Raw genomic sequence first — 16,165 nt, 5'->3', positions numbered from 1 at the left:
AACACTGAGGCTTCTCCTGGGAGGAGCCTGCAGACCACCAGTCCAGCCTCTGCACAATGATGCTCCTCAGTGTCACTCCCGGCTTGCTGCCCTGGCCTCTAACTCTGGCCAGAACCTCGCTGGATTGTCGATAAATGTCACCCATGCACCACGTCTAAGCTTGGCGTCCAGATGTGACCATGGTTCTTCTTTTCTTCCCATCGATGGATTGTTTGATCTTTGTGTAATCGTGTCGGCAGGAAGGCCAGTACCGCCCTCTTGAGGTCTCCCAGAACCGCCTCTCTCTGTAACTGTCCTAGCGCCCCAGGGGATCGGGTCTGAAGCCTGGCACTCAGACACGAGGATGACAGCTGGAGAGATAGGAATCCACTCCTGCTGTGGCTTCTACTGAGGCTCGATGTGGCCATAGAAACGGATCCCACAGGCCCTGACTTCACTTGACTCACTGCAGGGATGCTCCCAAACTGCCCCATTCCCCCCAGAGACCGAGGGCTTTCTGCTTGTTCCCGAAAGCCCCACCCCCGAGGGGGCACTGGGTCCAGTGGAGCGTCCAGCCTGGTTCCCCGCCAGCCCTTAGGGCTTTTGTGGGGCCTGGAACATCAACTACCCTCCCCTTAGGGGCCCGTTTGTCCTTTCCAGCCAACAGACCTAGGTCATAAGCACTTTAACTCACCTGAGGGTGTTTTCCTCACTTCAGGGGCAGTGAGGACGGGGCTTCTTCACACTCCAAGTGCCCCCGGTCTGGATGCAGACAGTCTGGCTCTCCCCCCAGTCCTGCAGGTCCCGGCCACACCTGCTGCTGGTCACTGAGTCTGTGCTGTGTTCTCTTCCAGGACAAGAGGTGCACTCTGCCCCCAACCCCGCCCCCACCAGCGGTGGCAGAGGCGGCGGACAGGCAGGTGAGCTGGGGCCTGAGACAGTGCCCACAAATCAGTGCCCCAGAGGCCGCTGGTGACTAGAGGGACCACGCGGCAGAAGCCAGCATGGGAAGGGAGGAGGAGGAAGGTTCAGGATAAGGAGATGAAAGGGGGAATGGATAGCACCGTGAGTACCTCGACCATGAAAGGGAAGAGAAAAGACAGTGACAGCTGGAGCGGTGTTGGTGTTAAAAGCTGAGGGCTTTTTTTTAATTTTATTAATTACCAATATATATTGACAGATTTCTTATTTTATTAAAGATTATGTGCCATGTCATATAACAGGATATAGTATGTTATTATTTATTAAATAATACATAATAGAAGATATACTAGCATATTATGTTCTGTTTATTTATTAGCAGATAGTATATAATATATATGTAGGTGTTTATATACATAACATATAATTCATGCATCTATGTAATATATAACCCATAACAAATAATGTAAGATTATGATTAATATATAATATAACAAGATTACATAACAATAATGATGTAATATTACCCATTGTATGTCTTGGTTCATGACACATTCTCATCATAGGTGCCTGTCAGAGGTATTTATGTATTAAAATTAATATTATAAGACACAGTTATGAACATATCACCCAGCATCATAACAGGAATATTGACAGTGACATACTGTGTCCTCTTTCCCTATCCTGCTCTTGGCCTCTTCTCATAGGAAATAACCATCATCCTGAATCCTGGCTTACCCTTCTCTTGTGTTATTTTCACACACACAATATTTAAGATCAGTTAAAACAAATGAACTGCAGGTACATGCAATGAAATGGATGAATCATACACTCTATGTTAAATTGAAAAAGTAAGCCCTAGAAGGTGGCCTATAGTGTGCTATGCTTTTAACTGTGTATATATATGTCAACTAAACTCACTAAATTAAGAACAACTACAGCTAGAGTCCAGGTGGGAGAGAGACAGATAAAAGGTGAGGTGAGCAGATTTGCTGCAGGTGAGCGAGTTCCTTTCCAGTAACATGTCATTCTCTCTGAAGCAGGAGGCAAGGCCATCTGCTGGGAGTCAGGGAAGAGACAGAGGGAAGCTTCAAGGTGTGCAGAGAGCAGAGAACGTTAACACCACTGAGTGATAAGTGGGGAAATGTGCTCACTAGAGAAATCCTGGAGGATTGCCTGGCAGCGGCAACATGGTGGGAATTGATTTGTAGTCTTAGAAACCTGTGCTGGGAGAGCCTGCTGCCTGCAGGCTCAGAACAAGTAGAGCTGGGTGAACCGAGATGGAAGTCGGCCTGGTGAGGAACTGAAAAAGTCAAGGCTCAAGGGGGTTTTGTCTGTCATAAAGAGAGTGCTGACTGTGGATGCAGAGCTGGAAGGTGGGGAAGTGGAAGTAAGAGGAACGTGGACAGGCAGGAAAGCAGAGTCAGTGCATGATGCCCCAGTGAGGGTGAAGGAGGGCCAGGGAGGCTGGTGGAGAAGCAGCTTGACGGCTAGAGGTGGGCACTTAAAGGAGAGAGCATGGAACTTGGGTGGAGACACGCCCGGGTATGAGCCCGGGGGTAGGGTGAATGGGGGGTGGCTGGCTCAGGCTGACGGAGAAGAAGACCCTAAAATGACCACACTGGGTGGAGGAGGGAGAATGAACTTTGACGTCTTGATGGTAGGAGGCGAGGCAATACAGAGCTGGTGGTCCAGGTGCTCCTGACTGAGGCAGATGAGCAGGGAGGCCAGGGTGGCAGGCACTGATAGGAAAGGATCCGTGTTTTCCAGGTGCTCCCACGAGGGGAGGAGCAATCATCTGAAGGTGGAAAGTGAGCACAAGGAGGCCAACCCAGGCTCCTGGTCAAACTGGGGTTGTGAGGGGGCAAAGTGTCAACTCCAGAGATGGTTACCCAGGAAGCAGGGACCACGGGTGAAGTGAGGGGACACTCAGAGAAGAGAGGGAGAAGAGTCTTCTGGGTGTAGGGGGAAGAGAGGCCCCAGGACAAAGGAGCACAGGGGCACAGTGATGAGGATGGACTGGCTCTATGGTGACACTGAAGGGATGGCTGGATCTTTGTCCTGAGGGCTTAGGTTGGGGGGACTACTGGCCTCATGAGGATCCCCCTCTCAGCAGCCTGGACAGACGCTCCCGCTCCTGAGGTCTGTGTGGCCACCACTGTTCCCGGAGGGGCTCTGCCTCCATCTTCTCTTATCAGACTTTCCTGCCCAGCCCCCGACTGCCAGCGAGGGAGCCTGGGCCTCGAAGCTGCTTCCCGTGGAGGGACACAGGCTCCTCGGAGAAGCAGGCTGATCTTACTTTTCTCCGTAACCCAGAGCCTAGCAAAGCGCCAGCCCATGTGTGGGCCATGTAGGGGCTCGGATACTTACCAAACTAACTCAAAGCAGTAGAATAGCAGAGCCAGAGGAAGTGATCACTGAGCTCACAGAGTTCACTGCCCACACCCCCATTCTACAGATGAGGAATCAGAGACCAAGCGGTGAAGCAGCCTTGGCCAAGGTCACGCTGCTCTTAAATGCTGGCCTGTGTCGGGCATGCCAAGTGATGAGCTGCAGTGAAGGGGCTGAGAGGGGGCTCTGGGGCCAGACATCTTGGGTTCAAGTCCCAGCTCTGCCATTTATTAGCCGTGTGATTAATGAATGTCCTTACCTTTAAAGTGGAACTCATAGTGGTGCGAACTCATTGGGTTGTCATGAACACAGCGTTCATGGAACAGCAGGACAGAGTTCTGTAAGGGTTTGCTATTGCTTTGGTTACTATTATTATCACCAAGTGAACCCTGAAATGAAGAACAAAGGCAGCAAGAATTTTTATTTTAAAGGATTTTAAAATCCTCTGATGAATGCTTCATTTCATCTATTCAAGTTTGCATTTGACACTTATTAACAACTACACAATGGATGACTTTTGAGGCACTCTTGCTTCATGTCTTTAATTCTCACTAATGACACAGGCTATTTAACAGGCAGCAGTTTCTTTTCCAGGAAGAGGGACAAAAGGTTAAAATGTCTCAGTGCCTCTCGGTCCCCAGTGAGTTGGTTGTGACCTGTCAACCCAGCTTTGGGGAAGTGCCCGCTCCCCCTGGGCTCGCTGAGCTGCCCCGCAGCCTCCGGGGGCGCCGTACCCCCACACGAATCCAGTCTCTTTGTTCCTATCTTTGCTTCAGATCCCTCAAGGACTGCCCATGCCCCAGGGCCCCATCTGCCCCGCCAGCCTCGCCTGCTGGACTCCAGGACACTATCCTGGGTCTCAACCATCCTCTGTTCATATGACCGCCCCACTACTCTACATTTTGTCCTACAAGTGTGGGCTCCTGTGGCTCGCCACACAGCAGGGGTCTCCCAGTCCTCCACCTTGGGTAACTGCATTGTCCTGCACAGTGCCTAGCGAACCCGTGTGGAGGCAGGAAGAATACAGAACAACAGGTGCTCAGAGGGGCTGCCTTTCCCACTGCAGGGGCCCTAGAGAGCTTTCTCCCGGCTGGTTATTCACAGGCGCTGAAGCTGTGGAATCTCGATCTCACCAATTTAAAGGGCACCATCACTAATTACAAAAGCAATCATTTCTTCAGTAGCAAAAGGAGAAAAGACTTTGTGTTCCCCACCTCCAACTTTTTTCCTCCACCTTCAGATGTTTCTCATCTCTGGACTAGGGTAGAAAGCAACTCACAGAATATTATTTTTCAATGTTTTTTCCCACTCTGAAGATTGCTTTCCCAGAACCGATGAAGGCTAGAATGGACTTAGCTTTCCTGGACTGAGTATTCAGAGGCCTGGGGTGGGAAGGGGAGGGGGGAGGGGAGATAACTCAGCAATATTGAACCTAACAGAGACATTACAATGTTCTATTCTAAACAGAAAGGAAGCAGGGTGCTATAGAAACAGGAAAACCATAGTTGGAAATGCAATAACGAGTTACAAGAGAATAAACATAAAGATGTAAAAATGAAAAAGGACATCAAAATAAAAAAAGGTGGGAATGGGAGAGGGGAACAAGAAAATATAGATTTTTTTCTTTCTTTTTTTTCTTCATTATTCTTAGGATGTGTTGGAGCCTAAGCGATTATCAGTCTAAAGAAAATAGATATAGTAATGGGTTGATATATTTGAAGAATAAGGTAACCACAAATCAAAAGCATACAATACAGTCACAAAAAAACCAAAAAGAAACAAACTCAAAATGGCTTAAAGACTTAAATATTAGACAAGACACTACAAACTTCTCTCAAGAAAACATAGGCAAAACATTATTTGACATACATCTCAGCAATGGTTTCCTAGGGCAATCTAAGCAACCCAAGCAACAGAAATAAAAGCCAAAATAAATAAATGAGACCTAATTAAACTTATAAACTTTTGCACAGCAATAGAAACCATAAGTAAAACAAAAAGACAACTTATGGAATGGGAGAAAATATTTGCAAAAGATGAGACTGACATTGGCTTAATTTCTAGACTATATAAATTGTTCATACAACTTAATAAGAAAAAAATAAACAACCAAATCCAAAAATGGGCAGAACAGCTAAACAAGCAATTCTCCAATGAAGACACACAAATGGCCAATAGGCATATAAAAAAATGCTCAATATCGCTCAATTATCAGAGAATTGCAGCTCAAAACTACAATGTTATCATCTCACACCAGTCAGAATGGCCATCATTCAAAAGTCCACAAACCATAAATGCCGGAGAGGCTGTGGAGAAAAGGAAACCCTCCTACATTGTTGGTGGGAATGTAGTTTGGTGCAGCCACTGTGGAAAACAGTATGGAGATTCCTCAAAAGACAAAAAAAAAAAAAAAAAAAAGACTTATCACCTAGTCCAGCAATCCTGCTCCTGGGCATATATCCAGAGGGAACCTTCATTCCAAAAGATACCTTCACCCCAATGTTCACAGGAGCACTCTTTACAATGGCCAAGACATAGAAGCAAACTAAACGTCCACTGACAGATGACTGGATAAAGATGTGGTATTTAGATATAACAGAATATTACTCAGTCATAACAAAGAAGGAAATAAAGCCATTTACAGCAACTTGGATGGAACTGGAGATTATCTCACTAAGTGAAATAAGTCAGACAAAGTCAAATATCATATGATATCATTTATATGTGGAATTTTAAAAAAAATGATACAAATGAACTTATTTATAAAACAAAAACAGACTCACAGACTTGTAAAACAAACTTAGGAGTTTGGGATTAACAGATACAAATTACTATATGTAAAACAGACAAACGACAAGGATTCACTGTAGAACACAGGGAACAGTATTCAGTATCTTGCAACCTATAATGGAAAAGAACCTGAAAAAGAATAGACTATGTATATTTACAACTTAATCACTATGCTGTATACCTGAAACTAACAAAACAGCACAGGGAGTGAGTCCTTCTGGGACAAGGCCTCTGTGGCAGTGGCCTCCTTGTCACCGCTCCATCTCACCAGGAGGCCAGGGTTTTCAGAGGTGAGCGGACATAGAGCTCATACACTTCAAATTGATTTCCCGAAAAAACTATGGAAAAACCAAATTCACCTGCAGTGTGGGAAACATGAGCAGGGCCCCTAAGCAGACCGACAAACCCAAAGTAAGATGGCCCGTTGTTCAGATCGGAACCAGAACAACGACCACCTGGCCCCAGTTAAATGACCACCTCACCTGCAATGAACTGCTCGTACTCAATGTCAGGGATGTTTCTGTTGAGACTTGGGAGGTCAAAGGAGTCGGACCAGGGAATCCAGACCTGGTTGATGTTGGGGCTCTGCCAGTGGTAGAGGTGGCCCCAAGGGGATAGCACCAGTACCGGCTCCTCCATCTTCAGCAGGGTCTTCAGGAGGAAGGCAATGTGGATGCAGACGTTCCTACGGAGGCTGAATCCCTCTGGAGGGTTGACGTCACACAGAAGGTACCTGGCAGGGAGCAAAGGAGAGCGGGTCTTCAGGGCCAGGCCTCTGCACAGGAATCCCGGCTTAGATAGAACAGATACAACGGGAATCCCTGCACAGCCCATGGCCTACACTCCAGACACATTCAGCAGCTTCTGGTTTGTAAAGTGGAGGCACTGCCCACCCATCTCCATGTGGCCAATTACTTCAAGTCCGGGAGCAGTTGTGGAAGACATCTTGGCATCCGTCTAACACCAAGCACCTGACTAGCACCTGAGCACCCGTTCTCCAGGGGCTCTCAAACTTCTTGTTCTACAGAACCCTATACACTCTTAACAATTACTGAGAACTCCAAAAGGCTGCTATTTATGTGAGTTAAATCTATCAATATTTCCTGTGTTAGAAGTTAAATAAGAAGTTAGAAAAAGTGTATGAATTCACTTAAAAATATTAACAATCTACTGTATGTTACCATTAATACTCTTAAACAAAATATAATTCTATTTTTCAAAAGAAAAATCATTAGTGAGAAGAATAGCAGTGATTTTAATTTCTGCAAATCTCTTTTGGACTGGTGAGAGCTGAATTCTCCTATCTGCCTCTGCGTTCCCTGTTTTGTGATATCACAGGCCAGGTTTTCCCTGGAAAACCCCACAGGAACTCGGGAGAGCAAGAGTGTGCAAAAGGCAGGTGACATCCCGGCGTTTCTATGAAAATGGTCTTGCACCTCAGGGGCCTTGGATACACTTTGATAACTGCTGCCCTATCCAAGGCGAGACTCTTCTACACAAGAGCCAGGCAAGGGTCCTGGATTCTGTAATGAGTTACCGCCACCACACCCCTCCCTTCTCTGTGTGTTTCTCACAACCTCCATTACTGCAGATGAGGATGTAATCCTCAGCTGGGGCCTCTAATCCCAGAAGACTGCTAACTTCAAGAGAGAGGGTCCCATCTACCATCCCTACACCCCGCATAGTTTATTTTGAGTCAAGCCCTAGATAACTACTTATCGGCACAGACCCTTGTGTCTTATTCCTGAGGTTGACTGAAGGAACCAACATCTGGATGGAACTGAAATTTCCCTGCAGATAAACAAGGCTGATAAACCACCTCATTCCAACATCTGACTCTGGGGCTCTTCAAAACCCGGGTAAGGACCCGCTTCATCTAAGAGGGGTCCTCCGCCTGCCCGTCCCGGTGGGTTCTGGGAGGCCGCGGCCACCAAGGGCGACCCAGACTCGCGGCCCCAGCCCCAGGGCCTGAGGGGGAGGAAAGCTTGAGGCTGTGCCCAAGCCCTGCCCCGCCCCGCCCCAACACGCTCCCCGGCACCACAGCCCTCCCCGGCCACCACCCCAACACCGATCCCACCCTGGTTCATGTCCACCGGCCCCGCCGACGGCGCGGATGTACGTTTACCATCTGTGAGACGCCGCCCCAGACAAGATGTCGGCCGCCTACTGACCAGGCCAGAACTAGTCGCCTGGCCGAGCAAGCCGCCATCCCCAGCAGCAAGCACCGCCATGGTCCCGGGCAGCTGCACACTTCCGGAGCCCGCTGCCCGCCCCAGAAGCTCAGGCCGGCCCGCGCGGAGCGCGGCGCCTGTAACCATGGCAACGCCGCAGGGCCATCCTCTAGCGCTTGCGTCGTGTGTCTTCCCGAGTCTAGATGTGCTAGGGCAGAACTTGCGGAGCCAATGGGAGCCAGGGCGCGGCCAGGACGGAGGTGGGGGAGGCTTATGGGGCAGCCGGGCGGGGCCGCTCGGAAGTCCTGACCTGCAGGTGGCGCCGGGCGGAGGCTGGGGCGGTGCTGCCACCAGTGGGCGGGGCAGTGGGGCAGCGGGGCAGCGAGACGGGGACACCCTCACCTGTCCCTGTGTGGGGATCAGCCTGGGCTCCGTGGCCTCCGCTTGCACCGGACGTGGACCCAGTCTACCAGTGGGCAAGATAGAGGACTGAGCCCAGGCACGCACGGCTGGCCAGGTAGGGCACCTGAAGTGCAGATCCGCCAGGCCCGCTGCCGGCCTTGAATACTCGCTGCTAGGCAGTTTCCAAGAAGACGGGATCTGTCATAAGAGGGGAGGTAGGGCTGGGGTGCCAGATGCCGGGTTCGGTGCAGTCTGACAGGAGAGCCATGGTGAGAGGACGCAGAGCGGCCCCTGTGTAGGCGGGGCTAAGAGTTTGGGGTATAGGGTGGGGGTGGTGTGTGCCTTGCTCTGTGGTCTCCCCAAGAACCCTCACTCCAGAGCAAGGGGCTCTGCTCCCCCCACCCCTCACTGCACTCCCTGCCTTCCCCAGCACCACCTGGGGTGTGGTCATGTCGGGGCAGGGAAGGCCCAGGCAAGGGGCTCATTCAGGGGCAGGGGCCACTCTGCAGGGATGCTGGACCTGACAGCGATGTGGTGCTTCGGAACTCCCCTGGGCTGGGTTTCTAACCAGTGGGATGGAAGGGCCTTCCTTCCTGGGGTGCAGTTGGGGGAACTAGATCCATCATGAATGTCAGCCCTGAAAATGGAGGCTGCGCTACATCCATTCCTGGAAAGAAAAATCAGGCCCCTCCAGTCCAGGTGACTCAGAAAGTCATTCAGCAATGTTCGGGGTCCCCAGTTTAGGCTTTCAACTAGAGCTGAGCTGCTCAGGAGGCCAGATCTCTGTCCGTGGCTCCAGGAGTAGGCTTTCTGTTGGGCGACAGGATCCTCACAAACACGTGTGTCTTTGTGGGTCACTCCCCTCTGACAAGCTGGGAGGCAGGGTGCAGTTGTGGGAAATCGTGTTTCCATGAGGAGAGGGCCACCAAGTGGTGGGGGCACAGGAGACAGTGAGAAAGAGTCCCGCAGCCTTTCTGGAATCAAAAAACTGGCAAATGTGAAAAAGTGCATAATTTGTTTTATTGAACAGGCTGCTTATGTACGTTTGGAGGGCCAGGTTCAAGGACTCTGCATCCCTCCAGGACAATAGCCTCAAGAGAAGAACAGAGCAGGAGGAGATATGGGGTTTCTCCCAGGAATGAGGCAGAACAGGGATTTCTGCAGATTTGCAAGGAGACCCCGACCACTGAGCACGGGGTTACAACCCCACGTGACCCCTGTCGTGTTTGGCTTGGGCTCTGGGTCTGGCCTGATCATGTATTCTTCCAGCTGAGTTCCAGAAACTCAGAGGGTAGATTTAGAGAGGCTGCGTTTGGAACCCGGTGTGGAGACGGAGGGTCGTTTATCCTGAGTCCCCTCAGCCTAATCACTGTAGCTGAGTTCCAACACCACCCAGGCCCCCAGGGTGGCCGTGGAGGGAGAGCAAGCCTGGCAGGTGACCCAGGGGTCCCACTGCTGTTCCCCTCCTTTATCTTTGTTCCCTTTCATCCCGGAAGGTGTGATTGTCTCATGTCATGGTGACAAGCCATCTCTCTTCTCTGTCAGGTGGGGTCCCCACCCCCACTCAGCCTTCTCTCTGCATGGATGCTGAAGGACCAGGCTCACTTGAAGTTCTGAGCTTGAGCAGTAAGGTGGAAACAAAGAAACCAATGGAAACAAAGAAACAAATCATTGTGGCAAAGCTCCCCACCACAGAGAAGCTGCCCTGAGTGGAAGGGTGGGTGTGGGCATGCCCATTTGTTTCCTGTCTCCCAGTGCTCTTCGCTTTCTTATTGCAGACCTGCATGGTTACAACAAAATGATCTGCAAAACTGAAAATATTTACTCTCTGGCTTTTACAGAAAAGGCTGACCAGCCTCTGGTTCCCGTACCGGTCAAGTGATTGGAGTACCTTTCCAGTTTGGAAACATCTGGGCAGGCCCAGGTTTGCAAAATTCTTTAAGAGTAGTTATGGAGTTTTGCTTCTAAACATTTTTACGGCTGTATACTTGAACTGAGGTTGTGCTGTGTAATTCTGAGCCAGGATTTTCTCAAACTGTTTCTCATTTCTTATACCAGACACCCCTAAATTCCAAGGGGAATGGGATGTTAAGGAAGCCATGGAGTTTAGGAAAAAGATACAGATTTCATTTCCATTTAAGCATCGATGTATCTCCATCCTAGGCAGTATCGGTTCTGTGGTATTGATAGGGGAACTAAATAGCAACCAAATTTATAGAAAATAGTGGGTCATTGGGTACACAAGTTCTTCTTTTCAACATTTTTGTAATGTTTGCAGTTTAAGATGACCATTCCTGAGAAACAGGCAGCCTCTTAGAATGAAATAGCATTTTCCCTGAACCATACTCAATTTTTATTTCGTAGACAGCAGGAAGGACAATCACACATCCAACAATTGGGGACCTCAAAGATAAAATGTAACTTTCTGAGAGCACACTCCCCCCGTCTCCCTCTGCTCTTTTCACTGTCCCATTGTCCCTGAAGGCTCTTTCGTATCTTCTGCTCATGACTCCAGTAACTCTTCCTCCTCGTTCCTCAGCTGGTAAGTTTACTTTTCTACTTTGACCAAGCAAACTGAAGCCAACAGAAGAGAACATTTCACCAGCAACTCCTAGCACATCCGCTCGCCTTCTGATGTCTGTGACCTCACTCTCGCTTCCCCACCTCTTATTACAGGTGACATCGAAAGCCAGATCATCCAAAAGTCGCCAGGGGGCCCATCCATCCAATCTTCTCCGGGCTGTCTCTCCCACATCCATCCTCTCTGTCACTACCTCATCTATTTTGTTCTCCTGCTAGTTGGCTCCCATCAGTATATAAAAGTCCATCCTCTTAAAAGAAACAAACAGCACTCCTTGACCCTAATTCGCCCCCACCAATTGCCACCCCATGTCTTTGCAGCAAATCTTTAATGAGTAGTTTAAACTCACTGTCTACATATTCTCTTGAGCCATCCCCTTTTGCACCCACTCTGGCTTTTCCCCTGATCCCTCGCTCTATGGAAACTGCTCTGTCAAGGCCATCAGTGACCCCACGTTGCTAAATATAGTGGTCAGTTTTTAGTCTTCATCATGCGTGGCCCTTTGGCAGCATTTGACCCAGCTCTTCCATCCCTCCTCCCCCGTGTTCCTGCTTTACTTGGCCTCCAGCCTATCGCTCTGCTTTCGATCCACTGGCTGGTCTTTTGCCAACGTCTCCTCTTTTTTCCAAACATTTACTGCGAATGTGCCCCGGAGTTGGGTCCTGGGTCTCTCCTCTATCTCTCTGCTATACTTTGGTGGAAGCAACCAGACTTGGAAATTGACATGCCATCAATTTCTCGATTTGTCCAAACTCCCTGATTTGCCCTTTCCATTTGGAACTCTCTCCCTGATACTCATATTCTTTTTCTTTCATTCATCTTGCTTTCACATTCATACATATGTTCTACTGTGTAAATTACTTTTCCAAATTTTGAATCAGTCCATACATATCATGTAAAATGCTCAGATCTCTATTATTTCCACTAAGATGCTTATTCTACCTTAGAACCTTTCTGCATTTCTGTATTTATGTCAATAAAGTGAATAGTATTTCTACAAGCCTCATAGTTAAACAGTGTGTTTGTTTGGGGCTATTATGTAACATGAAATAATGATACATCAACATAGTCCTTTTTCATTTAATTTTATGTAACACCAAGATGAGGTTTTTGCATGAAGACTGGTTTTATTGAAATTTTACCTACGTTATGGACAGTCAGTTTATGTGAAAGCCCTCATTTCTCCCCTTTTCTGATATATTTTCCATTTGGCTATTATAACATATACCTTGGCATGAAATAAAATTCCAAATCATTCACATAATAAAATCAATACATTTAAATTATATTTTTTAATGTTAATAAGAAAGAAAAAAAAACCCAAACTCCTCTACTTATTAGGCATTTCTGTGGCAATATCTAATAGACTCCTTAACCATGACATTGAAGAACTGAGCTGATTCCAGCCCCTTTCCACCTGCTCAGCCCCATCTTGTCCCATCCCCTGTGGATGGAGAGGACATCCATCCCATTTTCCAGGTCCAGATGTTGGAACCATGTTCTTTCTCTCTCTTTCTCTTACACACACACACACACACACAGCAAATCCAGCTTGTTAGAAAATTCTGGCTACTCTGAATTCATTAACCACCTACTCCCTGTTCCCCACCCTCCTAGGAGCCACCTTCAACCCCTTCTTGGACACCAAATAGCCTACTTCTTCCATCTTTGCTTTTCTACAATCTCATCCACACAGAGTCAGAGGGAGCCTATAAAAGCATACATTGAGGGGGTGGGTGTAGCTCAGTGATACAGTGCATGCTTAGCATGCATGAGATCCTGGGTTCAAACCACAGCACCTTCACTAAAATAAATAAATTAACCTCCTCCCAAGAAAACCCAAAACAAAAGCATAAATTGGACATCACCCATCCCATCAAAACTCACTAAAAGGGTCACCATTCCATTAGGAGCCAAAGTCGTCCCAAAGTCTTCCAGGACCCGGCCTGCTCTGCCTCTCCGCCCACACTCTCCCCATCACTCTGGGGGCCTCTGGCTCCGGCTCTTCCTTCTTCCTCCGGATCTATTCTGCTTCAAGTTCATTACTCCTTGAGATCTGCCAGGATTGCCTTATTCCCTCCTGCCTGCCTCCCACCCCACCACCATCACCTGAGTTTGCTCATATCACTCTTATTTTTCCCCAAGCTCTTGCTACCCCCATCATGTTGCCTGTTTTCTCTGCTAAAACTCTGAGCCCCCAGTGATGGGGAGTCGTGTCTATTTTGTTGACTAATAAAGCCCAAGAGCCTTGGGAATGGGTATAGTTACTAGATTCCCATAAGTAGTAGGAGCTTATACAGATTTGCTGAATGAATGCAGAGGTCCTGGTCCAATTCGATGGAGCACTTCTGTGTCCTGCTCAAAGATTAACTCTCCTTTCCTCCTGAGAGAGGGTGACCACTTCCTTGGTGATCAAAGGCAAGATCTATTTTCTTTATGCTGTTAACCTTAGGCGGGGAGACTGGGGGATCTTCATTTATATTTTAAAATTTGATTCACTCTGCAGTTTGTCTCCTGTCTATGTATCCTTTTGAGAAACCGTTTATGAGTGATCATTCTTCCATCAGATTGAACAGGATCCAGGGGGAAGTACCAAGCCTGTCCCATCGGCCATCCTGTGTGTCATGTCCTGTGACCCAGTGGATGCTCAGCACGTAAGTGAACCAACAGGAGTGAGTGAAGAGATGGGAACATCTCATTATTGTGGTGGCTGCACTCTGTCCGATGCCTTGAGATTTGGGGAAGGGTTTACAACTGCGGAGGCGAGATGTCAGGTCCTCTGTGCTCTTCCTGAGTGCCCTGGCCTTACCCATTCCCCCAGCCCCCTCTGGGCAGCCAAGCCCAGGAGCTGGGCCACCGGCGATTGTGCTGATCAATAATCCACCTCACCCAAAGTCCGGGGGTAAGAGCGGCCAGCACAACTGGTTGTAGACTCTGAAGTCAGGTCCTTGGAGGAATTCCTCACTGAACAATGTTTTGGACCTTTTATTTTTCTCTATAGCCTCCAGCTGAAGAAACAGATTGCCTTAGGTACATGAAAGGTGAGGACACCTACTATCCCCATGGAGCCCAGGTGGGGCTGGGAGTCTGCTGTTTGTACAGCCGGTGGGCTCGTGTTGCTTTGGGCATCCCTGTGCCTGAATTCCTGCAGTACACTCGGTGGTAAGAACGGGGGTGCCTGGCAGGGAGGGAAGCGGGTCGGGGACTACACAGCTGGGGAGACGTTAACCTGGGGTGAGCGGGAGCCGGCTGATGCATGGAATCTCGGTGCAGGGAACTCTCCAAACTCAGAGAGGTTCCCACTCCCGCAGGGTCCCTTTGATCAGGGTGCTAGGCTGTCAGCACTGCAGGGTCCCTGTGAGGATCATGGTGCCTTCAGGCAGTGGGAAGTGAGGGGTCCAGTGGCAATTAAATTAACTGTGCACCCAAAGCCAACCCCCGTCTCTTTCAGCCTGTTTCCTAATCTGCAAAACTGGAATGATGTTAACCATCCCGCAGGTTTGTTGATGGGCTGGGACACACTAGACAGCCAGGAGCTGGAATTCCTCTGTGCCCTGATTGTTATCCTTCCTTCACACTATTTACTCTCACAAGTTCAGTCTCTCTGTCTCTCTCTCATTCACTTGTAACTTTCTCTCCTGCTCTGGTTTCATTTGATTCCCACCCTCCTCCCAATCCCCAGATGAGTGAAATTAATTTCTGTGTGTCAGTTCCAAATTCCCGGGAAAGATGCTCTGTCCCCTCTGGATTGGTTGTCCAACCCATCAGTTGCAGTCAGAGGAGTGAGTCCCTCTGTGACCAGAGGAGGGGCTCTGCCCAGCCCCCCAGCCACCACTGTGGGAGCACATAGCTCTCCGAGGAGGAGGTACTGGCTGTGACTTGGTGTCACTAAGTGTGAATTTATCTCTCCTCTTGCCCCACCTTCATCCTCCTAAACAAAGATGAAAATTAAACACTCCCGAGATTTGTGTCATGGAACACTCAGGGTGGGGGCTAAGAGGGCTGGATTCCCTGCTGAGTGTAAGGGGCTACAGTGACTCCCCAACGAGAGCCTGTAAAGGAAACAGCACCGGCCCCACCGGACACTTAGGGTGCTGAGTCTGCGTGACATTGAGCCAGGCTTCTGACCACAGCTCAGGGGTCTGGTCCGACCGGTTAGTCTTTGAAACCAACCAGCTTTGGATTCCTCAATCCCTCCCTGAGGTTTTACCTGAACCACGAGCTTCTGTATCTCTGAAGACAGATGATGAGGACCCTTCACGTAAGGCATTTGCACAGCCCTGTGCGGGAATTTGTGCTGCACGGTCTGCCCGGCGAGCTGACCAAAGTTCGTATTTTACTGATCTTAGAAATAGTCTGGTTTCCTGATGCACTGTTTCACTGAACAAGCAACAGAAGCCACCTCTGGCTGATAAAAGCAAAAAAGGGACTTAATGAAAAGATACTGGGAGGGTGCATGGAGTGGCCCAGACCAGAGCCGACCCGGGGGCCGTAGGAGATGTTGGGGAGCCCCAGGCACCAGGCTGCGCAGGGTGCTACCGGGCCCCCTGCTGCCCCAGCAGGGACCCCCCCTCCTCCTGACACTCCACCTCACTGCAGGTTCATGTCCCGGCAGGGCCAGGTCACACTGAAGCCACCAGCACACACCTCAATGGGGGAGTTGGCCCCTTCTCAGCTGAGGGCGTGCCTGGTGTGGGGAGAGGCCCAGTTAGAGGAAGGCGGTTCCCCTACTGTTCCGAGTTAATGCGCAAGTCAGTGCCCATCACTCAGGAGAGCCGGGCTGGTCGGACCTCATTGTGGTGACTAGGCCGTCTGAGTTCACGTATTACTTTTTAGGTTGGAAGGCCCAAGAGGGAGAAAAAGTGGAGGTTCTAGTACTTATTTTATATTTCCCATGTACCAGGTGCGGTAAGCAAGCCCACTTCAGACA

The 16,165-nt window shown here is 49.2% G+C and overlaps 2 protein-coding genes and 1 long non-coding RNA gene across 13 annotated transcripts in view; 2 read left to right on the top strand and 1 right to left on the bottom strand.

Annotated features, from left to right (window-relative positions):
• Positions 1-8,485, bottom strand: part of LOC116661736 (GDP-fucose protein O-fucosyltransferase 2-like) — a 97,651-nt gene extending 89,166 nt beyond the window's left edge. The window contains exons 1-4 of one of the 8 annotated variants that reach the window (XR_004317655.1): positions 8,207-8,457; positions 6,564-6,814; positions 3,551-4,544; positions 1,158-1,956 (exon numbers count right to left, since the gene is read on the bottom strand). Coding sequence is in view for 5 of the 8 variants with exons in the window: in XM_032474264.1 (XP_032330155.1) it covers positions 931-1,052; positions 6,564-6,818; positions 8,207-8,399 (570 nt within the window). In the remaining 3 variants the exon portion in view is untranslated. Of the gene's footprint in view, positions 1-364; positions 4,545-6,563; positions 6,819-8,206 lie in introns of those variants that run through there. The other 7 variants (XR_004317654.1, XR_004317653.1, XM_032474264.1 and 4 more) reach the window with 7 other exon arrangements.
• LOC116661728 (anoctamin-6-like) overlaps positions 1-16,165 on the top strand; it is a 408,020-nt gene that overhangs the window by 321,527 nt on the left and 70,328 nt on the right. The gene's annotated exons all lie outside the window — the stretch shown is intronic.
• LOC116661743 lies at positions 8,755-16,148 on the top strand. 4 transcript variants are annotated; one of them, XR_004317661.1, is made up of 5 exons: positions 8,755-8,769; positions 10,200-10,578; positions 13,803-13,889; positions 14,237-14,397; positions 14,687-16,140. It is a non-coding gene; the product is annotated as an uncharacterized LOC116661743 (long non-coding RNA). The 4 variants fall into 4 exon arrangements; XR_004317662.1 differs by having other exon boundaries at positions 10,496-10,578; positions 14,687-16,136; XR_004317663.1 differs by lacking the exons at positions 8,755-8,769; positions 10,200-10,578 and having other exon boundaries at positions 13,660-13,889; positions 14,946-16,148.

The sequence above is a fragment of the Camelus ferus genome, chromosome 36 (assembly GCF_009834535.1).
Source record: "Camelus ferus isolate YT-003-E chromosome 36, BCGSAC_Cfer_1.0, whole genome shotgun sequence".
NCBI classification, from domain to species: Eukaryota; Metazoa; Chordata; class Mammalia; order Artiodactyla; family Camelidae; genus Camelus; species Camelus ferus.
The sequence above is the reverse complement of the archived record's forward strand: the minus strand, read 5'-3'. Positions and strand labels throughout refer to the sequence as shown.